Genomic DNA, 26,705 nt, shown 5'->3' with positions numbered 1-26,705 from the left:
GTGATTGGATAGCGCGGGAGGAACGTGTGCGAGTGGGGAAGCTGCATCCTTGAAACAGAGAGAGGACACTGAGGGAGCGCGGCCTATGGAAGGGGGGCGGTGTATGTTAGGTGGTAGCCGGAGAGGAGCCTGTCTATAGGAAGAGCCCCGACCGCTCACACAATGAGGCTGCTCAGGGTCCTCATGAGAAGTGCCCCCCTCACCGGCAGCAGCACCCAGGGGCTGGTGGACTACTACTCCAAGTTCTCCCCGTCACCTCTCTCCATGAAGCAGTTCTTGGATTTCGGTGAGTTGGGTGGCCTGCTGTTCACAGGATTCCATTCATTGCCAGCCTGTCCAGGCTTCTCCAGAGACATACAGGAAGAATCTCCATACCTGTCCTCACATGGAGATCCAACCCACCTGTCCTGACACCTTCCCCCCTGACACAAGGCGATCATCCTGACACCTTCCCCCCCCCCGACACATGGAGATCATCCTGACACCTTCCCCCTGACACATGGAGATCATCCTGACACCTTCCCCCCTGACACATGGAGATCATCCTGACACCTTCCCCCCTGACACATGGAGATCATCATGACACCTTCCCCCCTGACACATGGAGATCATCCTGACACCTTCCCCCCTCACACATGGAGATCATCCTGACACCTTCCCCCCTGACACATGGAGATCATCCTGACACCTTCCCCCCTGACACATGGAGATCATCCTGACACCTTCCCCCCTGACACATGGAGATCATCCTGACACCTTCCCCCCTGACACATGGAGATCATCCTGACACCTTCCCCCCTGACACATGGAGATCATCCTGACACCTTCCCCCCTGACACATGGAGATCATCCTGACACCTTCCCCCCTGACACATGGAGATCATCCTGACACCTTCCCCCCTGACACATGGAGATCATCCTGACACCTTCCCCCCTGACACATGGAGATCATCCTGACACCTTCCCCCCTGACACATGGAGATCATCCTGACACCTTCCCCCCTGACACATGGAGATCATCCTGACACCTTCCCCCCTGACACATGGAGATCATCCTGACACCTTCCCCCCTGACACATGGAGATCATCCTGACACCTTCCCCCCTGACACATGGAGATCATCCTGACACCTTCCCCCCTGACACATGGAGATCATCCTGACACCTTCCCCCCTGACACATGGAGATCATCCTGACACCTTCCCCCCTGACACATGGAGATCATCCTGACACCTTCCCCCCTGACACATGGAGATCATCCTGACACCTTCCCCCCTGACACATGGAGATCATCCTGACACCTTCCTCCTCACACATAGATATCCAACCCACCTGTCCTGACACCTTCCCCCAACACAAGGAGATCATCCTGACACCTTCCCCCCTGACACATGGAGATCATCCTGACACCTTCCTCCTCACACATAGATATCCAACCCACCTGTCCTGACACCGTCCCCCAACACAAGGAGATCATCCTGACACCTTCCCCCCTGACACATGGAGATCATCCTGACACCTTCCCCCCCTGACACATGGAGATCATCCTGACACCTTCCCCCCCTGACACATGGAGATCATCCTGACACCTTCCCCCCCTGACACATGGAGATCATCCTGACACCTTCCCCCCCTGACACATGGAGATCATCCTGACACCTTCCCCCCCTGACACATGGAGATCATCCTGACACCTTCCCCCCCTGACACATGGAGATCATCCTGACACCTTCCCCCCCTGACACATGGAGATCATCCTGACACCTTCCCCCCCCTGACACATGGAGATCATCCTGACACCTTCCCCCCCTGACACATGGAGATCATCCTGACACCTTCCCCCCCTGACACATGGAGATCATCCTGACACCTTCCCCCCCTGACACATGGAGATCATCCTGACACCTTCCCCCTCAAACATGGAGATCATCCTGACACCTTCCTCCTCAAACATGGAGACCATCCTGACACCTTCCTCCTCAAACATGGAGACCATCCTGACACCTTCCCCCCCTGACACTTGGAGACCATCCTGACACCTTCCCCCCTGACACTTGGAGACCATCCTGACACCTTCCCCCCTGACACTTGGAGACCATCCTGACACCTTCCCCCCTGACACTTGGAGACCATCCTGACACCTTCCCCCCCCCTGACACTTGGAGACCATCCTGACACCTTCCCCCCCTGACACTTGGAGACCATCCTGACACCTTCCCCCCCTGACACTTGGAGACCATCCTGACACCTTCCCCCCCCTGACACTTGGAGACCATCCTGACACCTTCCCCCCCTGACACTTGGAGACCATCCTGACACCTTCCCCCATGACACTTGGAGACCATCCTGACACCTTCCCCCCCTGACACTTGGAGACCATCCTGACACCTTCCCCCATGACACTTGGAGACCATCCTGACACCTTCCTCCTCACACATGGAGATCCAACCCACCTGTCCTGACACACGGAGATCCTCCTTACACCTTCCTCCTCACACATGGAGATCCAGCCCACACCTTCTTCCTCACACATGAGTAACCTCCTTATCTGTTCTCGCATATGGAGATCATCCTCACACATGGAGATCCAGCCCACACCTTCCTCCCCACACATGGAGATCCAGCCCACACCTTCCTCCCCACACATGGAGATCCAGCCCACACCTTCCTCCCCACACATGGAGATCCAGCCCACACCTTCCTCCCCACACATGGAGATCCAGCCCACACCTTCCTCCCCACACATGGAGATCCAGCCCACACCTTCCTCCCCACACATGGAGATCCAGCCCACACCTTCCTCCCCACACATGGAGATCCAGCCCACACCTTCCTCCCCACACATGGAGATCCAGCCCACACCTTCCTCCCCACACATGGAGATCCAGCCCACACCTTCCTCCCCACACATGGAGATCCAGCCCACACCTTCCTCCTCACACATGGATAACCTCCTTACCTGTCTTCACATATGGAAATCATCCCCACCTGTCCTCACACCTTTCTCCTCCCACATGGAGAACATCCCCACCTGTCCTCACACCTTCCTCCTCCCACATGGAGAACATCCCCACCTGTCCTCACACCTTTCTCCTCCCACATGGAGAACATCCCCACCTGTCCTCACACCTTTCTCCTCCCACATGGAGAACATCCCCACCTGTCCTCACACCTTCCTCCTCCCACATGGAGAACATCCCCACCTGTCCTCACACCTTCCTCCTCACACATGGAGAACATCCCCACCTGTCCTCACACCTTCCTCCTCACAGATGGAGAACATCCTCACCTGTCCTCACACCTACCTACTACTCATACATGGAATGCATCCACACCCTTTCCTCCTTATACATGGAGATCATCCTCAGCTGTCCTTGCATCTTCCTTCTACATGGAGATCATCCTCATACCTTCCTCCTCATACATGGATAACCTCCTTACCTGTGCTCGCATCATCCTCCTCATACATGGAGATCATCCTTAAACATGGAGATCATTCTCACCTTCCTCCTAATACTTGGATATTATCCCCACCTGTCTTTACAGCTCCCTCCTCCTACATGAAGAACATCTATACACACCTTCCTCATATAAAGAGTTAGGCAGTTCTGAACACAATGGGGTTTCCCTCCCATGGAGACCCAAACAGTCATCCAAACCAAACCTTTAAGGATTGCCAGACCAAATGGTAAAAGGAGTCTAGTCCATTTTAATGGTTCGCAGCAAAAGAAAATCCAATGTGTTTCGGAGGCAAAAGCTCTCCCCTTTGTCAGAACTTGAGATCTAGACTAGAACTTGAGTAGATGCCATTAAAAGCTTTTCTATATAATTCTGTATGAAAAAGGAGTCCATGAATCAGGGAAATCGGTAACCAGTGGTGCCATTGTTATTGGCACTGATATCAACACGGGTTACTGATTCTGATTTAATCTGTGTACCATTAAAGTTCTAGGACTCCTTTACTATTTGGGCTGGTGCTCCTTCTGGTACTTTGGGTTAAGATTTTAGGATTGGGACTTCAGAATTTGCTTTAGAACCTAGACACCGTATCAGAGCTGCATCCAAGGGTGATGATTGATACGCACCTTTGCAATGCTCCCTGAACCATCTCTTCCTCTGCCTTGAATGGGCAAAGTGACAGATTCTCTTGAACAATGTTGCGAATTGTCAGGATTTCTTGTACTAGAGAGCGGTCACCTCTGTGATATCCCCCCAACTGGTCAGCATTAAGAACCAGCCTAGTACAGTATCAGGTCCTCCTTAACAGGCTGGTACATTTTATCTGTCTGTCATATGTAGAGAATACTTTCTTATACCATTTGTTAGAACAAAAAGTTATCATCCAGTACTGAGTCCTGGCAGACGGTAGTGTTTTTCCAGTCATCAGTATAACTCTGCCCTTATTTACTCAAACAGATAAGTTTACACATTTGACGTGCGAAACCATGCGTGAAAGATTTCTTAAAGCACTTTTTCTAGTTCTTGAGTTTTTTTGGTTTTACTCTTTCTGAAACATTTAAAGAATGAAACTGATGTCATAACCCTTGGTTTATGTGTGCATTCTTTAACCACTTGCCTACAGGGCACTTATACCCCCTTCCTGCCCAGGCCAATTTCCAGCTTTCAGTGCTGTTGCACTTTGAATGACAATTGCACGGTCATGCAACACTGTACCCATATGAAATTTTTATCATTTTTTTGTGTGACAGAGCTTTATTTTGGTGGTATTTTATCACCTCTGAGTTTTTTATTTTTTCCTAAACCAAAAACCACTAAAAATTTTGAAATAAAAAAATGTTTTTTCCTTAGTTTTTGTTATAAAATTTTGTAAATAAGTGATTTTTCTCCTTCACTGATGTGCGCTAATGAGGCTGCAGTGATGGGCACTGATACCCTGCACTGATGGACACTGATAGATGTTACTGATGGGCACTGATGAAGAGGCACTGGTAGGTGGCACCGATGGGCATTGACAGGCATCACTGATGGGCACTGAAAGACAGCACTCATATATGCCACTGATAGGTGGCACTGATTGGCAGCACTGATAGGTGGCACTGACTGGCATTGATAGGTGGCACTGGGTGACACTGAAAGGCAGCTCAGATGGGCACTGATATGTGTTATTGATGGGCACTGGCAGGCATGGATGAGCACTGAGAGCTGGCACTGATGGACACTGACAGGTGGCGCTGCTGGGGCTACACTGATCATCAGTGCTCTGATGATCTGTGTACATGTCCCCTCCGAGGAATGCCGAATACCAGCTCTCCTCTCCTCACAAGCTGTCAGTGTGACAGCTTGTGAGGAGAGAAAGGCTGATAACCGGCATTTCCCTGTTTACATGTGATCAGGGAAATGTGATTGGACACTGATCACATGACCGAACCGACATCTTCGGCTCTTTCCGTTGATCGGTGATCCGCTGTGTCTGAGCGAATCATGTCCAGGCCAATTTTCAGCTTTCAGTGCTGTCGCACTTTGAATGACAATTGCGTGGTCATGCAACACTGTACCCATATGAATTTTTTAGCATTTTTTTGAGACAGATAAAGCTTTATTTTGGTAATTATTCACCACTGGGTTTTTTATTTTTTTTTGCTATATAAATGAAAAAGTCAAAAAATTTTGAGAATTTTTTTTTTTTTTTAACAAAATTTTGCAAATAAATAATATTTCCTCATATATCTTGGCCAAAATGTATTCCGTTATCTTTTTAGTAAAAAACAAAATAACCCAAATTAGTTTATAACCAAAAATTATAGCTTTTAAACATTTTTTTTTATATTATTATTTTTTTTTTTACATACTGTCCCCCTAGCAGTACAGTGTCACCATAGTGACACTGTACTACTTGTGGGGGGTGATGAAGATTTTTTTTTTTTTACACTGATTGCTTTTATACCCATAAAGGCTGTAAAAGCAATAATTTCTCCTTCTCTCTGGCTGCATTCTTGCAGCCATTGAGAACTACTGTGTGAGCTGTGATTGGTCACAGCTTGTTACATGGTACAGGGCTGTTGTGAATAGCCCTGTACCATGTGACCTCTGTGATCATTCCAAGATTTCACACGTAGTAAGCAATGATGTCAGAAGTGACATCTTGCTTACTACTCTGCATGTGATCACTGATTAGCCAATCAGTGATCACATGATCGGGACCTCGCACAGAGGTCCCGTTAGACAATCGGTATTTCACTGTGTCCAGAGGACACAGCGGGCACTGAATCGCGGTGTTGCGTGCTCCCAGGGAGCGCGCACAAGCAGGGTGCAGGGAAGCCATTTATAAATGGCCACCCGACCCTGCATTTCCACCGTCTGGCCGTTTTATATACATGGGAGGTGGTTAATAAAGGAACATTGATTTTATTCTTTTGTGTACTCAGTGTCTGTGCCTAAAAAGTCCATCCAATGTTCTTTGCGTCATAAAGAATATTGGCCTTTAAATCGGTTTTGGTGACTTTATGCATGTGAGTGCAGCTCATAGTTCAGTCCTCTTCTAGTTTAGTAGAGGATGACCAGACAGTTGAACGGTCATAGTTCTCATGGCTAGTTTGTACCCGGCTCTCCATTCACTCTTTTCTATGCCCTGTCATGTTGTGCTGAATCATTGCTATAGCAACACAAAGCTGCAATGTGATCACTGTTCTGCATCTATGTTTCACATGAGGCTTCTGAATAGATTCAACTTTGATCCAATTTTGAGCAAATTATCTAAGGCGTGTGATAGGTCACATGAATATAAATAGCCAGCAATGCATTACCTTGGTCTGCAGCATGAAGGGCAAGTAGCTAGTGCAGTTTCTGTGCATACAGTTTATCATATGCTTTTGCCAATTAACCACTTGCCTACAGGACACTTATACCCCCTTATTTACCAGGCCAATTTTCAGCTTTCAGCACTGTCGCACTTTGATTGACAATTGCACGGTCATGCAAGATTGTACCCATATGAAATTTTTATCATTTTTTTCTCACAAATAGAGCTTTCTTTTGGTGGTATTTAATCGTCACTGGGCCCTTTACTTTTTGCGCTATAAATAAAAAAAAAAAGTGCAAAAAATTTGAAATAAAACATTTTTTTCTTTGCTTCTATTATAAAATTTTTCAAACAGGTAATTTTTCTCCTTCACTGATGTGCATTGATGAGGCGGCACTGATGGGCACTGATAGGCGGCAGTGAAGGGCACTGATAGGCGGCACTGATAGGCAGCACTAATGAGGCGGCACTGATAGGCGGCACTGATAGGCGGCACTGATAGGCGGCACTGATAGGCGGCACTGATGATGGGTACTGATAGGTGGCACTGACTGGCATCACTGGGCACTTACTGGCAGCACTGCTAGGCATTGACTGGTGCAACTGATGGGCACTGACTGGCACAAACACTGGGCACTGACTGGTGGCACTGACTGGCAGCACTGCACTGGTGGGTGGCACTGGTGAGCGGCACTGCTGGGCACTGGTGGGTGGCACTGTTGGGCACAGGTGGGCGGAACTGGTGGGTGGCACTGCTGGGCACCGATCATCAGGGCACTGATCTTCAGTGCCCTGATGATTTGTGCCGATCCTTGCTCTGACAACTGCTCTGACAGCGTGAGGAAAGTGCAGTCGAGAACTGGCAATTGCATTTCCCGGTGATCAGCGTGTCATTAGACACGGCTGATCACATGGTAAAAGGCCGCAGTGATTGGCCTTTTACCACATCAGGTGATCAGCTGTGTCCGTAGGACACGGCTATCACGGAGATCGCTGGGGGCGCGCAGGAGAGTGTGTTCTGGGAGGATGTCATTTGACGCCCTCCCAGAACTAGCCGGCCGCAGGGTAGCCGTCATTCGGCTATCTGCGGTTGGCAAGAAGTTACAGTAACAAGCAAACTGAAGCACAATAAATGTTATAGGTAGATGGAATTTTAAGTAAATATAATGATAGGATGTTATTGCTGCTAGCTAAACATTACATATTACTGTGTAGAGGCAATGTTTTATCCTCTTTGGTGATGCGTCTAAATCCAAAGCTACAAATTATTTATTTATTAACTTTTTGCATTGTACCATTTAGAAGGATTGATATTAAAATGCAGCAGAAGAAGCAGTTATGATTTTCAACATGCAATAACCTGTAAAAACTGGTGCCAAACCAGTCCCATTTGTAAGATTGATTGCTATACCTTATTAAAGCAGAACTCCAGCTTTCCCTTCAATTTTGCACGGTTGTACAGGCTACTCTCCTGTACTGAAAGTGGTTAAAAAAGCCTAAACATTTTTCTACCTTAATGTGTTCCTTGCATAAAGGTAAAAAATGTTTATGTTAAAGTATTCCCTAATACTTGCCGAAGCCTGATCTCGATCCAGCGCTGTGTATGAGAGCAGAGGTTCTCTTCTCTCCACTCTCACAGGCTTTGCTAAGAGCTGTGGTAGCCATTGGTTCTCACTACTATCAGTCAAATTCTGGTGATGGGGTGGGGATGGGTCAATGGGATCGAGTATGCAGGTGTGCTACGATAGGAAGCGAATGGTGGCACACAAAGAAGAGGTTTGGGGCCACCCTGTGCAATTCCATTGCACAGAACAGATCTGTATAAACCTGTTTTATTAAAAAAAAAAAAAAACATTTTTAGAGTTTAACAGGTTCCCGACCGGCCTATAGCCAGATGGCAGCCTGCAAAACCCCCTGTCCCTCCAGGTGGACGCTATATGGCATCCTTTCAAGCATGCGCAGTTTGCATGCCTGCAGAGCCACGCAGCGGCGCGATCTGTCACCAGCTGTGTACCTCGGACACGGCTGATGACAGATCTGAGTACCGGCCCCGTTGCCAGTACCATGTGACCTGCTGTGACCAATCACAGCAGGTCACATGACAGTTGTATACAATGCATGGCTTCCTTTCATGCCATCCATTGTATACTAGTGTGTCTAGCTGTGAATGGTCACAGTGATCACATGCACAAGCTGGGCCAATCACAGCCCTGTATCATGTGATTAGCTGTGGCCAAATCACAGCTAAGCACAGAAAAAAACCCTGAATGAATCAATGTCATTCAGGTAAATGCTTGCTTATAGCAAAGTAATTCTTTGCTATAAGCAAATTGTGTAAAAAAAAAAGAAAGAAAATACTGATTACTTCCCCAAAGTAATACAATGTTACTATGGTAACAATGTACTACTTTGGTCATAGTGAAATATGAGAAAAAAACTTTAAAAAAAGAAAGAAAAAAAAATGTAATAAAAAATTAAAACTAATAAAAAATAAAACATTTTTTTTATATAATTTTTTTCCATACTGTCACCAGTCAGTGTCCCTGATCACCGCCATGCCAGTTATATGATGACGCTGTACTGCACTGCTGACACAATGTAAAAAAAAAAATAGCGAACATTTTTTCAATTTATTTCATTTTCCAAAAAATTTACAAAAAAAATACAACTTCAAATAACTCGCCATGCCTTTTATGAAGTACGTCGGACTGTCTACTTTGCAAAGAGTGGTCATTAGGGGGATATCTGTACTGTTCTGACATTCTTGGACCTCAAGAAATTAGATTGGCTTTCAGTACTTCAGGATTGATCAATATTCAGATATATCCCATAGTTTGTGAACGCTATAACTTTCCTACAAACTAAATAATAAATACTGATTTGGGTTATTTTCACCAAAGACATGTAGCAGAATACATCTTGGCCTACATTTATGAAGAACAATTATTTATGTGCAAACTTTTATAACAAAAACAAAGAAAAACGTGTTTGTTTTTTTTTGTTTTCAAAAGTTTTGTTTTTTTGTTAATTTAGCAAAAAAATAAAAACCCCAGCGGTGATTAAATACCACCAAAAGAAAGCTCTAGTTGTGTGAAGAAAATGATACAATTTTAGTTTGGGTACAGTGTTGTATGACCGCGCAATTGCCATTCAAAGTGTGAGAGCGCTGAAACCTGAAAAAATGGCCTGGGCAGGAAGGGGGTAAAAGTGCCCGGTATGGAAGCGGTTAAAATCGCGTGAAGTTGCTTACTCTGATTTCACTGCACATTATGATCTTCTCTCAGTGTGGATTAGAAGCTGAAGTCTAGTATGATGTAGTCTTTCCTCTCCAGCCTGACTGTCCCTGGCCTGCATCTTTCATCGGATTTCAGTTTTTGCAATCATGGAGACTCGGTATCACATGTTGGAGGATTGTCCTGCATTACTATCATGGTCTTGAAAGATGCAGAATTATTCCTGTACAACTGCTTGAAGAAAGTGTCTTCTAAAAACTGGCAGTAGGTTTGGGAGTTGATTTTGAGTCCATCTTTACCTGTAACGCGCTCATCTTTGATAATACCAGCCCATACCAGTACCCCACCTCCACCTTGCTGGTGTCTGAGTCGAAGTGGAGCTGTGTGCTCATTACTGATCCAACCACGGCCCCATCCATGTGGTCCATCAAGTGTCACTCTCATCTCATCAGTCCATAAAATCTTTGCAAAATCTGTCTTCAGATATTTCTTGGCCCAGTCTGGTCGGGGTTCAGCCTTCCTTACTTTGGCAGTTTCTCTTAGCACTGAGCACCTTGTACTTCTAGGCAATCCAGGTTGCAGTTCTGGAATATGACAGCACTGGAAAATAATGGGTTCCTGGTAGCTTGAAATTTGATTCTTGTCATATCTTTGGTAGTTAATTGGCATCTTTTTTTTCCTCAACACGTTTTCTTTTTTTTTTTTTTTAATCTTCATTTATTGGTATGACACAGGTACAATAAAAACGGTAACTTCACAAACATTAGACATTAGTTATAGCATCCAAGAGTAGGTACAATACTCTATAAACAGGACCGCCCAAAATAACTGACCAAGGTTTAAGTGGTAAATGGACCATCGTCCATAAAGCAAGGCTACGGCCATCCAGGGCCTCTTACAGCATATCCCAATGGCTACAACAGGGAAGGATGGGTCCCATTAATGGTCACGAAGGGCCGTTGTCAACTGGGGTGAAGACTAAGGAGGGGTAATCAATCTATCACCGGCTGTCCATACTGAGTTTTTGTGGATATTATGAGAAGAAAAAGATATGAAAAGGAAAATAGAAAAATTATGGGAGAGAAAGTTGGAATGAAGAGAGATGAAAGTACAGGGGGGAGGGGAATTGGGTAAGTAAGGAGTGATGTTGTGGGGGGGAGGGGGGCATGGTGAAAGTGGGGAGGGGGGAAAAGAAAAAATCCTCGCAGGGACCAGGAAATGCAAAGACAGAGCAGGCAGCACCGGGGTGGATTTGATTTAAATCACTAGTGGAAAGGCTGGCTTTAAATCATAATTTTTAAAGAGCAACTGTCATCTCTGTCCTATAGCGACTCCTCCTCTGACCCTCTATTGACTCACCGACAGTCCCATTCACTTTAATGGGAGGGCTGGTGATGGGGCAGTGACACAACAAGGTGAGGGGCGTGGCGGCAGCAGGTGAGTGGATGCCAGCTAACAGGCGCTACCATGATGGATCTATAATGACAGGTGCTCTTTACATGTAAGGAATCCGACTTATTCTTGCTGGTAGTTAGAATCTTTAATATCTGCAAACCAAATTAAGGTTTCCTTTTTAGAATAATAAGCTGTCAGGTTAGTAAAACAGTGATATCAGAACTGATTTTAGGTTAATCACACATAGCTGGAGAACTACTCAAATTCTTTTATTTCATGTTTTTTTTTTTTTTCCCATGGCTACTGTGAAATTATGTGAATGCATCAATGCAGTGCATGTTATCTCAGCTTACAGAGCTTGGATTCATTGAGTTTACCAAAAATGTAAATATTGCAGAACATACAGCCTCATGCTACATAACTAAGCTCCATTTCATGCTGAATAAACTAAATTATTCATGTATCTTAAATAGAAAACTATCTTTTAGATAGATTTTTACTCCAAAAGCATTTTATTAAAATAAATTTGATAAAAATAAAAAAAATCTGATTTCTTTATTAATGTTTTTGTTAATCATTGATTTTTATCCACCCTGGGCAGCACCAGTCATGTGTACAGGTGAATCTACGTGTATTGAAGGAATTCATCAGAGAAGCAGAAGCAGAGGTCCCAGTAGAACCACTTTTTTTTTTTTTTTCCCCAGAGCTCAGCAGTCAGGTCCTCAATCTGCTCAATATCATCCACTCTTGCAAGCCATTGGGCCACTGTACAGACTGTTTTCAATGACACGGGATGCAAGCCATGGCAGCGTTTAGGAGATGTTTGAGGAGGGATTTGTGGTAACGTTTACTCAACATTGGGGTGGGATTAAGGACAGCGTCTGGGTTATCCCTTAGTGAAATGTCTGTAACGTTATGTATACGTTGGAGAACAGGTTGCCAAAAAGTTAGCAGATTATGGCATTTTCCAAAAAACATTGCAGGATGGTGCCCAGGGGTGTGAATTACATTGCCAGCAGCCTAAGATTGATTGGTAGATTGATTGATTGGGGAAGAGTTTTGCAAGGATTGACGGGGTCCTGTACCATTGGGTTATGATTTTGCAAGTTGTTTCTTGATACTTGCTGCAGGGGAGGATTTCTGTGTGAAAAAGAGGATACGATCCTTTTGGCTGTCTGTAAAGGCATCAACACATTTCTTGAGACCTTGACTATTTGCAACAAAATGTTTGATGGCTTTGTGATCACGCCCCAATATCTTTGGAAGTTCAATTTTACAATTTTTGACTTGAGTCCATTAAATCTCTTTTTTGGCTCATTTTGCCTGAGGAAAAGAAGCTGCGTAATAATTATGCACACTTTGATACAGGGTGTTGGTCTCCCTTATGGCACACCCTCCCTCATTACACAAATACACATCAGCTGATATTCTTAAATCCAATAAGCATTCAAGTTTATAGAACTTGGAGTTGGACAATATGCATAAAAATGATGATTTGGTGAAAATACTCGCCTGATAATTGTGCACACACTACAGAAGAGCAGGTTCAGGCGTACAACACCATTGCACAGAGCAGGTACAGGAAGTATAACATGTTTGTAATTTTTTGTTTTAATTAAAATAATGATCACTTAATTATAGTAGGTATTTAACCCCCCTAAATATATTTTATAGAAAGAAGCTTAGGGATATACAAGTGTAAGTTTACCTGTTGTTTTTTTTTTTTTTTTATTTTCCCTCCTGTTCTGTAACGGAGTGTCCTGTTCCAAGTGGCCAGTCTTTATGCCTGTGTGTCTCATGTGGTCTAAGGTGAAATCCTCTGGTTGGCATACAGTGCAGAGGGACTAGAGGAAGCAGTTGGTATAAGACTCTACGTGGAGCATTTCTCTGCGGAAAATCCTCTCATCTACGAGGATCAGAGCACTTCTTCCTGACATCCACTGTGTGATTATATAGTATTTATCGGCTCAGGGTAGATATTTCACACAGCAGTTTTCAGCTGCTAAAGTTGCTGTGTCAAGAGGTCCACTTCAAGAAGTCACTAACAGCAGATCATGATTACTGCTGTTAAGTTTCCAATCTTTTATGATCTCTTATTTGATTTGATAAGTTAAACGTGCTTATTTTACATTAGTGATGTGTGTACAGGTTTTACTGATGTTCCATTTGTCTTTTTTTTTTTTAGGATCTGTTAATGCTTGTGAAAAGACATCATTTATTTTCCTGCGACAGGAATTACCTGTGAGATTAGCAAACATAATGAAAGAAATAAACTTGCTTCCAGACAACCTCCTAAAGATGCCCTCAATAAAACTGGTGCAGAGCTGGTAAGAGAGCTTTCCACTGCATAGTAGATTTTGAGTGGGTTGCTAAAAAATAAAACTGGTAGGGTTTTTTTTTTTTCTTTTTTTTTTTGTTACATCTGTGATGTCTTCAAGAGGGGAAGCACAGGAGGTGCTAGCTATCAACACAGTCAACATTTGCATATATGTTCTAGGTTTGTGTGTGTGTGGCATGTATAGTATAATGTGTCAGGTTTGGTTTGCTTTATATTACATTGAAGTGCTAATTGGGAAGTACAAAGCTGATGGCTGTATCCTCCTTTTTTTTTTTTTTTTTTGGTGTAAAAAACGCACTGGTCCTTAAAGGCCAGGTCCGCCCTGTGGTGAACATGTAACTGTTTAGGACACCGGAGAGCTTCCTAGTATTCACGCATATTATATTTTCTCAGGTATGTTCAGAGTTTCCAAGAAATAGTCGACTTTAAAGACAGAAATGCGGAGGACCCAGAAACTGTCAGAACGTAAGTGTATCTGTAGTGTGTGTATCTGTAGTGGTGGAAAAACACCTTCATATAATGGAACCATTAATATTGTTTAGCAGTGTGTATGATTACACATATTGTGTGATTTGTGATGTGAAGAAATGGCCTTACTAGTTGCTACTTGTTTTGGTGACTGTCCCTCAGAGATTTCCTATTCTCACTAGATTTTGTATTGGAGTATGCAACTAGCTTTGGAAAATTCAGTTTTCTCCATTTGTGTACGAGAATTGTAATACTTGTTCAAGTGTTTTGTTTTTTTTGTGGAGGGGGTTATTAAGTGCTTTACAAAATGGCCACAAAGCATAACTTTTTATGATTTAATAAATGCTAATTGTCTTTGTTTTTGGTCAGTTTCACAGACACAGTGATAACCATCCGAAATCGGCACAATGATGTCATTCCCACCATGGCGCAGGGTGTCGTGGAATATAAAGACAGCTTTGGTGTTGATCCAGTAACGTCGCAAAATGTGCAGTATTTCTTGGACCGTTTCTACATGAGTCGCATTTCGATCAGAATGCTTTTAAATCAGCACAGTAAGTTTTTTTGTTTTTGTTTTTTTTTTTTGTTTTTTTACAGCTGCAGTAGGTTCTTGGGGCAAGGTCTTCACCAAGTTTAGTGCAGAGGAAAACTGTGCAGTTCCTACAGAAATATGGCATTGTTTTTGTCTAATTCAGTCTTAAAAACGGGAAATCTTTGCTGCCTTTCATGGCACCATTGTGATTTCTTTGCTGTACTTCAGTGGTTCTGACAACTGTTTGTTCTGCTAATGCTATTTCTAATATTGTGCATTGCAGTACAACAGCAGATACAGAACAAAACAGAAATGGGGCCTAAACAAACCCTAAAGGTACCATGTGATGGCCAGTTTGCTGTTAGAGATTTACTGCTGAACTCCGGTGACATTAAAAGAAAACTACCCTTGCAGTGGGGCTACACAGCACTGCAAGGGTTTAATGTTTGTTTTTACCTAGGGCACAATAAAAAGGAACTTTTACGTACCTTCTCCCTACCTCCCTCAGGCATCCTCTCTGTGCGACTGGTCCCCTGAAGACTCTTCTCTCCAGTGCTCTGTTCGTTGATTGCACCCATTGGTCATTGCACACAATGCAGGACCAGCAGTCATGTGTTGAGGATGCCAAGGGCCCACTCCAACCTGGCAGGGGTTGAGTAGAGTGCTAGTTTCTGGGGGGAGTAAGGGATGCTCTAGGCAAAAATAAACATTAAACCCTTGTGTCCCACTGCAAGGGTAGTTTTTTCATTTCTTTGGAGTTCAGCTGTAAGGCTTTGGCTGAAACAAGTTAGCATCTTGTTCTTGTGGATGCTTAAGATTGCTTTACATTTTATGAATAAAGTATTGTTCAGGATTGTATGCAGACTCCAGCTTTTGCATCTTTCGGTAAGGTTTGTGAGGTGTACTGGAGCCAGGCTGTTGAGACTGAGGTTTATCGTAGCACAGTGGAGGTAGTCCCCTTTCTTCGTGGTTGTTCGGACTATCCTTTCCATCCTACATCTTCTCATTAGGGTGTAGATATTGGGAGAAATCAGATCTATGGGGAAATACGTGACGGCGTTGCTTTCCTAATAAAGGGTTTGACCTAGAACCGTGGTCTCCAGACTGCAGCCTTGGGGCCAGATATGGTCCTTTTGCCTGCCTTTATCCAGCCCTTGGGGCATTATTGCTTTTACTGACACCAGTGACGCAGCACCATTTCTCCCACAGACACCAACGATAGGGCACTATTTCCCCCTTCTGACACCAACAATGGGGCACTATTCCTTCTACTAAAACCGATTATGGATTACTCTTGCTGACATTGAGGTCTTTTCTACTCCTACTGGCCACAGTACAGCCCCCCTAAAGCATGAAGGATTGTAAACTGGCCCTTTGGAAACTTTGAAGACCCCTGATCTAGAACTTTCCACTAGGCTGATTTGCTTAGGTATAAATAGATTTTTCTAAAAAATCCAACTTTGCCACCGGGGAGTGTGTCGAAATGTAATTAATTTCCCTTCATCAATTTTATGATTCCTTCAGGTGTGGCATATATTTGAAGATTATGGATTGCATGTTTTCATCCTTTCTTCGGGCTGCTGCTAAATTACCTAAATCTGCCCTTCCTCTGAAAGGATCTTCATCCCATGTGTGTTTCTTTTCGTTTTACTAACAAAAAGGTGAATTAGATTTTTAACGGGGGTTTATTTCTGTAACATGCAGGCAGAGGCCTTTCCGCTCTCTATAATGGTATAATGGGTTAAACATTTCTCTTTACCCCGTCTAATTTAACTATTTGTTCTGCACGCTGGGCACCACAACAACTGGGCTGCTGTAGCCAACAAGGTTTGTGTCATCCTGGTAGGGCTGAATGTTGGTCACACCCACTCCAGCACCCTATATTAAGTAGTAACCAGAGCTGCCGATGAATGCATCTAAATGACGTAAGTACTCTTTGACCCATACACTGTAGGACTGGAGCTTGTCAGTACTATTGGGTATGGTATTTAAAAATTCCAGAGGTTTGCAGACTCTGCTCTGAGCTTATCCAGCCAAAAGTGATTTATTTAATGTATTAGACTTGCCCTTTTAAAGATTGATCATTTGCAATTGTAAAGTAAATTTAAAGGGTAACTCCACTTTCATGGAGAAAAAAAAAATGGCAAATAAAAAAAAAAAAAAGTGTATACAATTGTGGCACAAGTCATATTGTAATTTGAATGTTATTAAAAAATGTCCTTTCCATTTCAATCTGCAGCGCTGTCATTTTCTGTGAAATGCAATGCAATATGGCTACCTGGAGGTATTCTGCACACAGGACGTGTACAGAATCCCCCGCTCCCCAGAAACATTATTTCCTGCTTGTGTGATTGGCTCACTGATTTTCCCAGATGTCTGCTTTTAAGATACAAGTCAAATTTCAACTACCCCTGCAACAAAAACATAATTTTTGGTGAAATACTCCTAATAGGAAATTGCGTCTAAAGGATGCAGACCCTGAAATTTTCCTCATTCGAGCCCTGTAGGTGCAGCAGTTGCTTGATGATTGTAAAACCACTCCTATTAGATTCACTTTCCACATGGACATAGACACACCGCTCTTTTTTCAGAATAACAAAAGGTAGGACTCTGCAACAAAGTTTGATACAATCCCTGCAATGTACATGGATCACCCAGAGGGGAAGGTTTGTTTGTTTGTTTTTTTTTCTAAACAAAAGCGGTTAATCTTTGTGTGTAGATTATAAATGCAGCTTTTCCACAATGATCACTGTCCTGTAAATTATTTTTATTTAACTTTTCAGCATTGCTGTTTGGCGGAGAAGTGAAAGTAAATCCAGCACATCCCAAGCACATCGGCAGCATAAACCCAACATGCAATGTGATTGACGTTGTTCGAGGTAGAACCCGCATGTCATAGAAATTTTTTCGAGTTCTTTTTGTCTGTCCTGTCAGAAGAGTAACGTGAAATAAGGTGTTTTATTTCTCAGCTGTTAACCCTTAAAAAGAAAATAATTCTGCCTGTAGTTATTGTATTAGAATAGGCTGCTTCCATACTGAGCAGTTTTTGTAGCTCTTCTGTGTAAAAAAAAAAAAAAAAAAAAAAAAATGCACCTCCCCCATTAAGACATGGTTAACACCAATGTGTTAGGGTTTTTTTTCAGAAAAGCACTATAGTCCATTAACCATGGTTTCCTATGGAACATGTTCACATCTAGGCTCTTTTGAGCTGCTGCGTTTTTGGAATGGGTTAGGGACGTTATTAAATGCAAAACGTTTGTTTGGTTCAACAGACTTGAATGGAGATGCTGCAGAAAACACATGTAGTGCATCTAGTTTTCACGTGTTTTTACGTGCCCAGCAACAAATTGGCCAAAAAAAATTAAAACACAACGCATCAAAAAACATGCATGCAAAAAAATGCAAAATGGACTAAACGCAAACTGCATTGGTGTGAACCAAGCCTGAAATGCATTGAAAACCCATCAAAAACACACGCGTAATGTATTTTTATGCATTTTGTGATTTTAATCTGCCCAGCAACAAGTTGGGAAAAAAAAAGCATCAAAAACACGCATGCAAAAACGCAAAACAGATAAAAGACAAACTGCATTGGCGTGAACCAAGCCTGAAACATTGAAAACCCATCAAAAACACACACGCGTTTTTGATTCCTTTTTTGAGGGGGGGTCACATGACCTTTGAAAAACGTGGTAAAATTGTGGGCAAACTCACACGTTTTCGGTGCCCATTATCGACACCTTGTTTCCTATCGGCCAAATGCTGATAACATTTTCGGACGATACATCGGTACATCCCTTCTTTTATTATTATGCATGACAGACTCTGTTGGCATAGACAGAAACTTGATACAATGTCCCTGCACCTGCTATCACTCATGCTGGGCATGCACAAACTTTTTTTTGTTCAAAAACTTTCGTTTGTAAGAACTTTCATTCGATTTTTTAATCATTCGCGTGGTCAAAGTGATGGTCATTTTCAACCACAGTGATGGGAAAATTCAAAGGAGCGGAATAGAAAGATTTTATTGTAATGTCTTATTCTTGTCTATCAACTTCTCTGCATTCAGACGCTGATCTTCCCTGTACTGAGCTGTATGTGTGATGCACTGTATTTTCTGATATGTAATATAATGCATTCTGTATGCAGGTCAACTAATTGGCTGACCAACTAATCGATTTATAAAAATAGTTGACAACTATTTTTATAATCGATTAGAATTGATTATGTTGATTAGTTGTTTCAGCCCTATACAGGTGAAACTCGAAAAATTAGGATATCATGCAAAAGTTCATTTATTTCAGTAATGCAACTTAAAAGGTGAAACTAATATATGAGATAGACTCATTACATGCAAAGCAAGATAGTTCAAGCCGTGATTTGTCATAATTGTGATGATTATGGCTTACAGCTCATGAAAACCCCAAATCCACAATCTCAGAAAATGAGAATATTGTGAAAAGGTGCAATATTCTAGGCTCAAAGTGTCCCACTCTAATCAGCTAATTAAGCCTAACACCTGCAAAGGGTTCCTGAGCCTTTAAATGGTCTCTCAGTCTGGTTCAGTAGGAATCACAATCATGGGAAAGACTGATGACCTGACAGTTGTGCAGAAAACCATCATTGACACCCTCCATAAGGAGGGAAAGCCTCAAAAGGTAATTGCAAAAGAAGTTGGATGTTCCCAAAGTGCTGTATCAAACCACATTAATAGAAAGTTATGTGGAAGGGAAAAGTGTGGAAGAAAAAGGTGCACAAGCAGCAGGGATGACCACAGCCTGGAGAGGATTGTTAGGAAAAGGCTGTTCAAAAGTGTTGGGGACTTTCACAAGGAGTGGACTGTGGCTGGAGTCAGTGCATCAAGAGCCACCACACACAGACGGATCCTGGACATAGGCTTCAAATGTCGTATTCCTGTTGTCAAGCCGCTCCTGAACAACAAACAACGTCCGAAGCGTCTTACCTGGACTGAGGAAAAACAGACCTGGTCTGTTGCTCAGTGGTCCAAAGTCCTCTTTTCTGATGAGAGCAACTTTTGCATCTCATTTGGAAACCAAGGACCCATAGTATGGAGGAAGAATGGAAAGGCACACACTTCAAGATGCTTGAAATCCAGTGTGAAGTTTCCACAGTCTGTGTTGATTTGGGGAGCCATGTCATCTGCTGGTGTTGGTCCACTGTGCTTCATTAAGTCCAGGGTCAACGCAGCCGTCTACCAGGAGATTTTGGAGCACTTCATGCTTCCTTCCGCAGACAAGTTTTATGGGGATGCTGACTTCATTTTCCAGCAGGACTTGGCACCTGCCCACACTGTCAAAAGCACCAAAACCTGATTCAATGACTGTGGGATTACTGTGCTTGATTGGCCAGCAAACTCGCCTGACCTGAACCCCATAGAGAATCTATGGGGCATTGCCAAGAGAAAGATGAGACATGAGACCGAACAATGCAGAAGAGCTGAAAGCCGCTATTGAAGCATCCTGGTCTTCCATAACACCTCAGCAGTGCCACAGGCTGATAGCTTCCATGCCACGCCACATTGAGGCAGTAAGTGCTGTAAAAGAGGCCCAAACCAAGTACTGAGTACATATGCATGCTTATACTTTTCAGAGGTCCGATATTGTTCTATGTACAATCCTTGTTTTATTGATTGCATGTAATATTCTAATTTTCTGAGATTGTGGATTTGGGGTTTTCATGAGCTGTAAGTAATAATCATCACAATTATGACAAATCACGGCTTGAACTATCTTGCTTTGCATGTAATGAGTCTATCTCATATATTAGTTTCACCTTTTAAGTTGCAATACTGAAATAAATGAACTTTTGCATAATGTAATTTTTCGAGTTTCACCTGTATATTACTGCAGAGGAAGCTGAATCACTAGACATAGGTGAAAGATCATTGATTATGCGCAGCACAGTGGCTAAATAGTTAGCACTTCTGCCTGGCAGTACTAGGGTTGTTGGTTCGACTCCCAACCAACGCACCACCTGCCTGGAGTTTGCATGTTCTCCCTGTGCCTACTTGGGTTTCCTCTGGGTACTCCGGTTTCCTCCCACACTCCAAAGACTTGCTGGTAGGTTAATTGAATCCTGTCTAAATGAACCTTAGTATGTGTGTGTGTGTGTGTGTGTGTGTGTGTGTGTATGTATGAATGTGAGTTAGGGACTGTAGATTGTACATCCCTTGAGGGTTAGGGATTGATGTGAATGTACAATATATATGTAAGGTGCTGTGTAATTTGACAGCGCTATAGAAGTACCTATAAATAATAAATATATGCTAGGAATAAACCTCATTAACCTCTTGGCGCCGCCCTATAGCAGAAATACTTCTACAGGGCGGCACGGGTGCGCAAAATCGTGTGTGTGTACGTGATTTTGCAGTTCCGGGTAGGGGATGCCCTACCCATGCCGTCTTTCGCGGCCTTGGCTGTGAATCACCGGGTCCCGGCCGGTGATCCCCCGCCGACAGCCAGCAATCGCCGAGTATCACTGACGGTGGAGAGACCTGTGTATAAACTACACAGATCTCTCCCTTCTCAGCTCCTGCTATGCAGAGCCATACAAAGCAGTGTGCTTACAGTGTAAAGTGCACACAGTTAACCCTTTGATTGCTCCACATGTTAACCCCTTCCTGCTCAGTGCCATTAGTAGTGTCAGTGCTTGTTAGTTCCCCCAGTGTCAGAATGCCCGCCGCAGTCCTGCTATAAGTCACAAAAAAAATTCCAGTGTATATATACCGCCATTTTGTAGACGCTATAACTTTCACATAAACCAATTAATTTACACGTATTGGGATTTTTTTTTTTAGCCAAGACATGGAGCAAAATACATTTTGGCCTAAATTGTTGACAAAATTTGATTTTTTTTTTTAAATTTTGTTTTATTGGACATGTTTTAATAGCAAAAAGTAAAAAATATAGTTTTTTTTTAAATTCAGAAATGTCGGTCTTTGTTTATAGCGAAAAAAAATAAAAAAACGCACAGGTGATCAGATACCACTGAAAGAAAGCTCTATTTGTGGGGAAAAATAGAACGTTAATTTAATTTGGGTGCAGCGTTGCATGACCGTGCAATCGTCGGTTAAAAGTAACACAGCGCCATATCACAAAAAATGGCCAGGTCAGGAAGGGAGGTAAATCCTTTGAAGGGCAAGTGGTTAAAGCTGAGCTCCAAATGAACAGCTAAATACACAGATTAAATGGTTATAAGGCAGCTATTTTATCTGCCAAAGGATTTGTGTTTGTCAACTCAGTTCTGAGATTTACACAGCTCTGCCATACCACACAACCATGCCTGGCAGGGCAGGAGACCTACTTTTTCTGCTGAAGCTCAGCAGTGTTGCAGGGCCTCCTCCCCATCCCCTGGACAGTGACTGGACAGCGAAGAAGGAGCAGCACACCGATGAGCTCATCTTTCTGTCACTTTACTTTCTGCTTCGTGCAGCAGCACAACTGATTGGCTGCTTGTGCTGCTTCTTCCTCAGTCAGAGCTGTACTGTACAGAAGACTGCAGAAGGCTGTTTGCAAGATAAATTCTGGTACTTACACTGCTTGCATTAAACCAAACACGTTTAAAGATATATTAATGAATACAGAGGTGTCTTGTATCTGCCTGGAGTTCAGCTTCAACCAAAACAGCATTGTGTTTCTTGTTCAGAAATGTTCAGGTGCTTGTTTTAATGTGCTTTTTTTTTCTTTCCCCAAAGTATGCTGTTCCCACTTTATTGTGGCTTCATTTGCTACATGTTCATTGTGGGTTGGGAACTCAAAACATTAATGTTAAAGGATGTGCATGACAGCTAGGCAGCTAGCATTTTCTGAAGGGGTCAACAGTTGTAGTCTTTGTGTATTTTTATTGACTGACAGAATGAACCTTTCACCTGAAAACCCTTGTACCCTTCGATGAGACGGTCTGTTGTACACATAGTTTTAGTATTGAATCATCCATAGATTTCAGTTTGACTGTCATTCCTTTCTTCTAGATGGGTATGAAAATGCAAAACATCTATGTGACTTGTATTACATAAGCTCTCCAGAACTGGAACTTGCAGAATTTAATGGTAAGATCTATAGTTATCAGGCATGCTTACACTGTGTGGCAGTATTCAGGTAATTCTATTCACATTTATTCTTTTTCCAGCTAAGAATCCAGGACAGCCAGTACAGGTGGTATATGTGCCTTCCCATCTATACCACATGGTATTTGAACTCTTCAAGGTATGTTTTTTCCTTTTAATGATATTAACAATAGGCAAACTCTAAATCGCATCTAAACCCAAGAGCAAAAATATTATATTGCAGCCTACCAGTCTTGGATGTGATACCCATTATTCGTTGTACCTGTCATTCCAGCAGCAAGAATCAATGGATTTTTGCAGTTAAAATGACAGGTGCATGTGAATAGTTGCAACTGCTCAGCCCTTTTGAAGTATTGACAGGCAGACAGTGGCCATTGCTGTTGACATGTAGCCGCACACCATGTGATTACCTGTGGTTAGGGAGAAGGCACTGGAGTTGATTTACTAAAACACGAGAAAGTAAAATCCGATGCAGCTGTGCATGATATCCAATCATGTTCTAACTTCAGCTTGCTCAGTTAAGCTTTCACAAAAAAAAATGGAAGCTGATTGGTTTCTATGCAGAGCTCCACCTGATTTTGCACTCTCTAGTTTTGGTATATCAACCCCACAGTGTGGTAACTCTAGGATGCTCACTTCTGACTTATGGTGCCCATACACTAGACGAAAAATCATTTTAAAGTCTGTTGTTTAGACAGTTTGTTAGTTTTTCGTCCAGTTAATGGGCAAAAATAGAAAATCTGTTGTGACGTTTTGAGCCCAAAAAAATGAAAGTTAAGTTTGGAAATCTGCCAAGCGGACGATTGAAAGGGCTTCTCTCCTGCTAAAAATCAAACTTGGTACTGTGCATAGGTGACAACCAACAAAAACTGATTAATGTAATTTATGTCCATTTAAATGATTTATTCGAAAATTGATCAATACATAATGGCAATAGCGTTTTCTCATACGACTGTGTGGTCGTTTTTCGAAAACTCATTTACATTATTTTATTTTTTGACTAGTGTATGGTTAGCATTAGACTGCAGAAGACATCCCTCTCTCATATTGCCTCATAACTGAAGTGTTGAGTTAGTAGTAGCTGACGGGTGAACTGGGCAATGCTTAAGATGCCGATGCAATCTGCAGATGCTTAAGATGTGCGGCAAAGGCAGAGCATCCATGATGTTAGGAGCGCACTGGATTTCTGGCAGATCAGCTGGCATTTTTTTTTTAAAGGGGTAAAATATGGGGAAGTGTGTGTGTGTGTGTGTATAATACATATATATATATATATATATATATATATATATATATATATATATATATATATATATATATATATATATATATATATATATACTATATTGTCAAAAGTATTGACGCCTTCTTTTACACGCACATGAACTTTAATGGCATCCCAGTCTGTAGGGTCAGAACAGATTTACAGAGGATTCAATGTTGAGTTGGCCAACCCTTTGCAGCTATAACCGCTTCAGCTCTTTGTGGGAACAGTTTGGGGATGACCCCTTCCTGTTCCAACATAACTCCATACCAGTGCACAAAGCAAGGTCCATAAAGACATTGATGAGTCCTGACCTCAACCCAATAGAACACCTTTGGGATGAATTAGAGCGGAGACTGTGAGCCAGGCCTTCTCGTCCGACATCAGTGCCTGACCTCACCAATGTGCTTCTAGAAGAATGGTCAAACCTTCCCATACGCACACTCCGAAACCTTGTGGACAGCCTTCCCAGAAGAGTTGAAGCTGTTATAGCTGCAAAGGGCGGGGCCAACTCAATATTGAACCCTCTGTAAGTCTGTTCTGCCTAAAGTCTTTCTCCTGCCTGCCAATGTTTTTATGAATTGTACACTAACTGTGCAATGTGAGAAGCAAGTGCTGGGATGAATAAACTTTCATGTGTGGAAGTTGCATCTTTCTGGCACAGCCAAACAAAGCATCTAAAGACTCCTCATCCTGAGAGCTCACAGAGAAGAAATTAAACACCAAAAACGGAATAAAGAGAGATTGCTGGCTTTTGCCGCGCTGAGCACTTTACAAGTAAAGGGTTACCTAATGTGCACCAATGCTGTGCATACTTGCAGATTATGACAACATTTCTTTGGGGACTTGAAACGTTTTGTTTCTGCTTTAAGCTGTCCATTGGCAGTAAGTTAGCAAAGGACTATGATGGCATTTGGGTGTGTAGACACATTACAACCACTCTGGGGCTTTTTCCTTGGTTGGCTGTCCCTAAGACATGAATGTTTGGTCTGCCAAGTATATATGTTTGGATCAGGGAGGAACACATTTTGTACAGACTTTCCCAACACTAGCTTATTTTGGGAGGTTTGGGTGGTGAGGATGTGTCAGTAACAACTAGTGATGGTATAAAGTTTTCAAAGCTGGTCCATGATCTTTCCTTCAGAGGTTGGTTGGCAGGCAAGTGAAGCTTAGTAGTTATAGGCATTAGACATTCACCAGAATGTATCTATAGAAAGCAGATAGAAATGTGAAGACGTGTTCTCTGATTGAACAAGGTGGAAATTATGATGTCACCACCCCACCTCTCCACCTCAACCAATCAGAGAATGCTTTCCATTCAATGAGAAAATGCAAAGTGTTCCTGAATGATGCCTGTGCCAAGCAAGCAACCTTCTGTGTTCACAGTGCAGCAGGGCTGCCTCTCTGCATGGGATCCGGATGCTAGTAGAGATCACTGCAGTAGCAGTGCCCAATATAGTGATTTCCAGCTTCCATGGGGATTCCACAGGTTTGGCACATACATATAGATCGGATGAAGCTTGAAAAATCACCATACCTGAACTTCAGCTTTAATGTTAGTTTACACTCATAATTTGGTGTTTTTTGTCCTGTAGAATGCGATGCGTGCAACTATGGAATTCCATGCTGACAAAGGTGTCTATCCTGCAGTCAAAGTTCGAGTGTCCCTGGGGAATGAAGACTTAACTATTAAGGTAATTATATTTTATGTAATAAATATAATTGTGTCAAATTTGACTTTTTTTTTTCCTTTTTAAGACACTAAATTGGCTGCATATGGCACCATGTTTTCTGTTGTGTACCTGAACTCAAAAACATTTACTGCACAGGAAAAAGAAAATGCTTTGACACAGGTTTCTCACTATTGGCCAGGCTAATTCATAAGTACTTGCAGGAATCTAGATTTATATTTTAAAACATTTTATAGGCTTTGGTGTAAATGTTTACTTTTTCAGAATGTTTAGTTTGTAAAAGGTTTAGAGACTGTTTTTAATCTTCAAAAACATATATTAAAGTGGACGAGTCATCATTTACACACCACATTTATGGCCCCTTTTGATCTTTTGAGGCTTTGTTACAGTTGAAATGGGCTTCCAATACATGACAATTGACCAAACACTGACTGGACCTGCAGGTGCAGCCCTATAGCTGGCAATTGCTGCCAAGTCCATTTGCCAGACTATTGTCAACTGGTTGAGACACATGAACAGAAATCAGGAACCTGTCTCTAAAGTGTTACTAAACCCACAACAGTAAAATCAGTCTGTATATGCAGTAAAGCATGCTTGATATACTCACTCTGAAACCAAAGGAGTTAAACCTCATTGTATAAAAATGCTATTTGATCCTGACTTCTCTGATCCTCCCCTTCTTCCAGTGCCCCTCTCATCTCCTGATAAGACATATCCTGTGGAGACACTCTTCACATGCTCAGTTTGGTGTGTATTTTTAGAGAGGTTTTGTGTTTTGTTTTTTTTTTTCCTTGGGAGAGTGCATGTGACCAGCACTGTCCAGACAGAGGTTAGGGATTCTGCATGCTCTTAGAGCAGAAAGAAAACTCCTCCTATAAGCTTTAACCAGTGCTCTGCTGAACACTGATAGAAGTCACAGGACTGCTGCAAATGATAAGA

General features: G+C 42.7%; 1 protein-coding gene across 1 annotated transcript in view; it reads left to right on the top strand.

The window, feature by feature from the left end:
- PDK1 (pyruvate dehydrogenase kinase 1) overlaps positions 1-26,705 on the top strand; it is a 46,605-nt gene continuing 19,900 nt past the window's right edge. Inside the window, exons 1-8 of the mRNA XM_089690503.1 lie at positions 1-286; positions 13,573-13,714; positions 14,119-14,190; positions 14,563-14,747; positions 17,509-17,604; positions 22,716-22,793; positions 22,874-22,950; positions 25,671-25,769. Of these exons, the coding sequence (XP_089546629.1) occupies positions 163-286; positions 13,573-13,714; positions 14,119-14,190; positions 14,563-14,747; positions 17,509-17,604; positions 22,716-22,793; positions 22,874-22,950; positions 25,671-25,769 (873 nt within the window). The 5' untranslated portion in view covers positions 1-162. The remainder of the gene's footprint in view (positions 287-13,572; positions 13,715-14,118; positions 14,191-14,562; positions 14,748-17,508; positions 17,605-22,715; positions 22,794-22,873; positions 22,951-25,670; positions 25,770-26,705) is intronic.

Source organism: Staurois parvus, unplaced genomic scaffold, assembly GCF_062004578.1.
Source record: "Staurois parvus isolate SC_StPar_1 unplaced genomic scaffold, SC_StPar_1.0 ptg000530l, whole genome shotgun sequence".
In the NCBI taxonomy this organism is placed as follows: domain Eukaryota; kingdom Metazoa; phylum Chordata; class Amphibia; order Anura; family Ranidae; genus Staurois; species Staurois parvus.
Note: the sequence above shows the minus strand (reverse complement) of the source record. Positions and strands in the feature narration are given on the sequence as shown.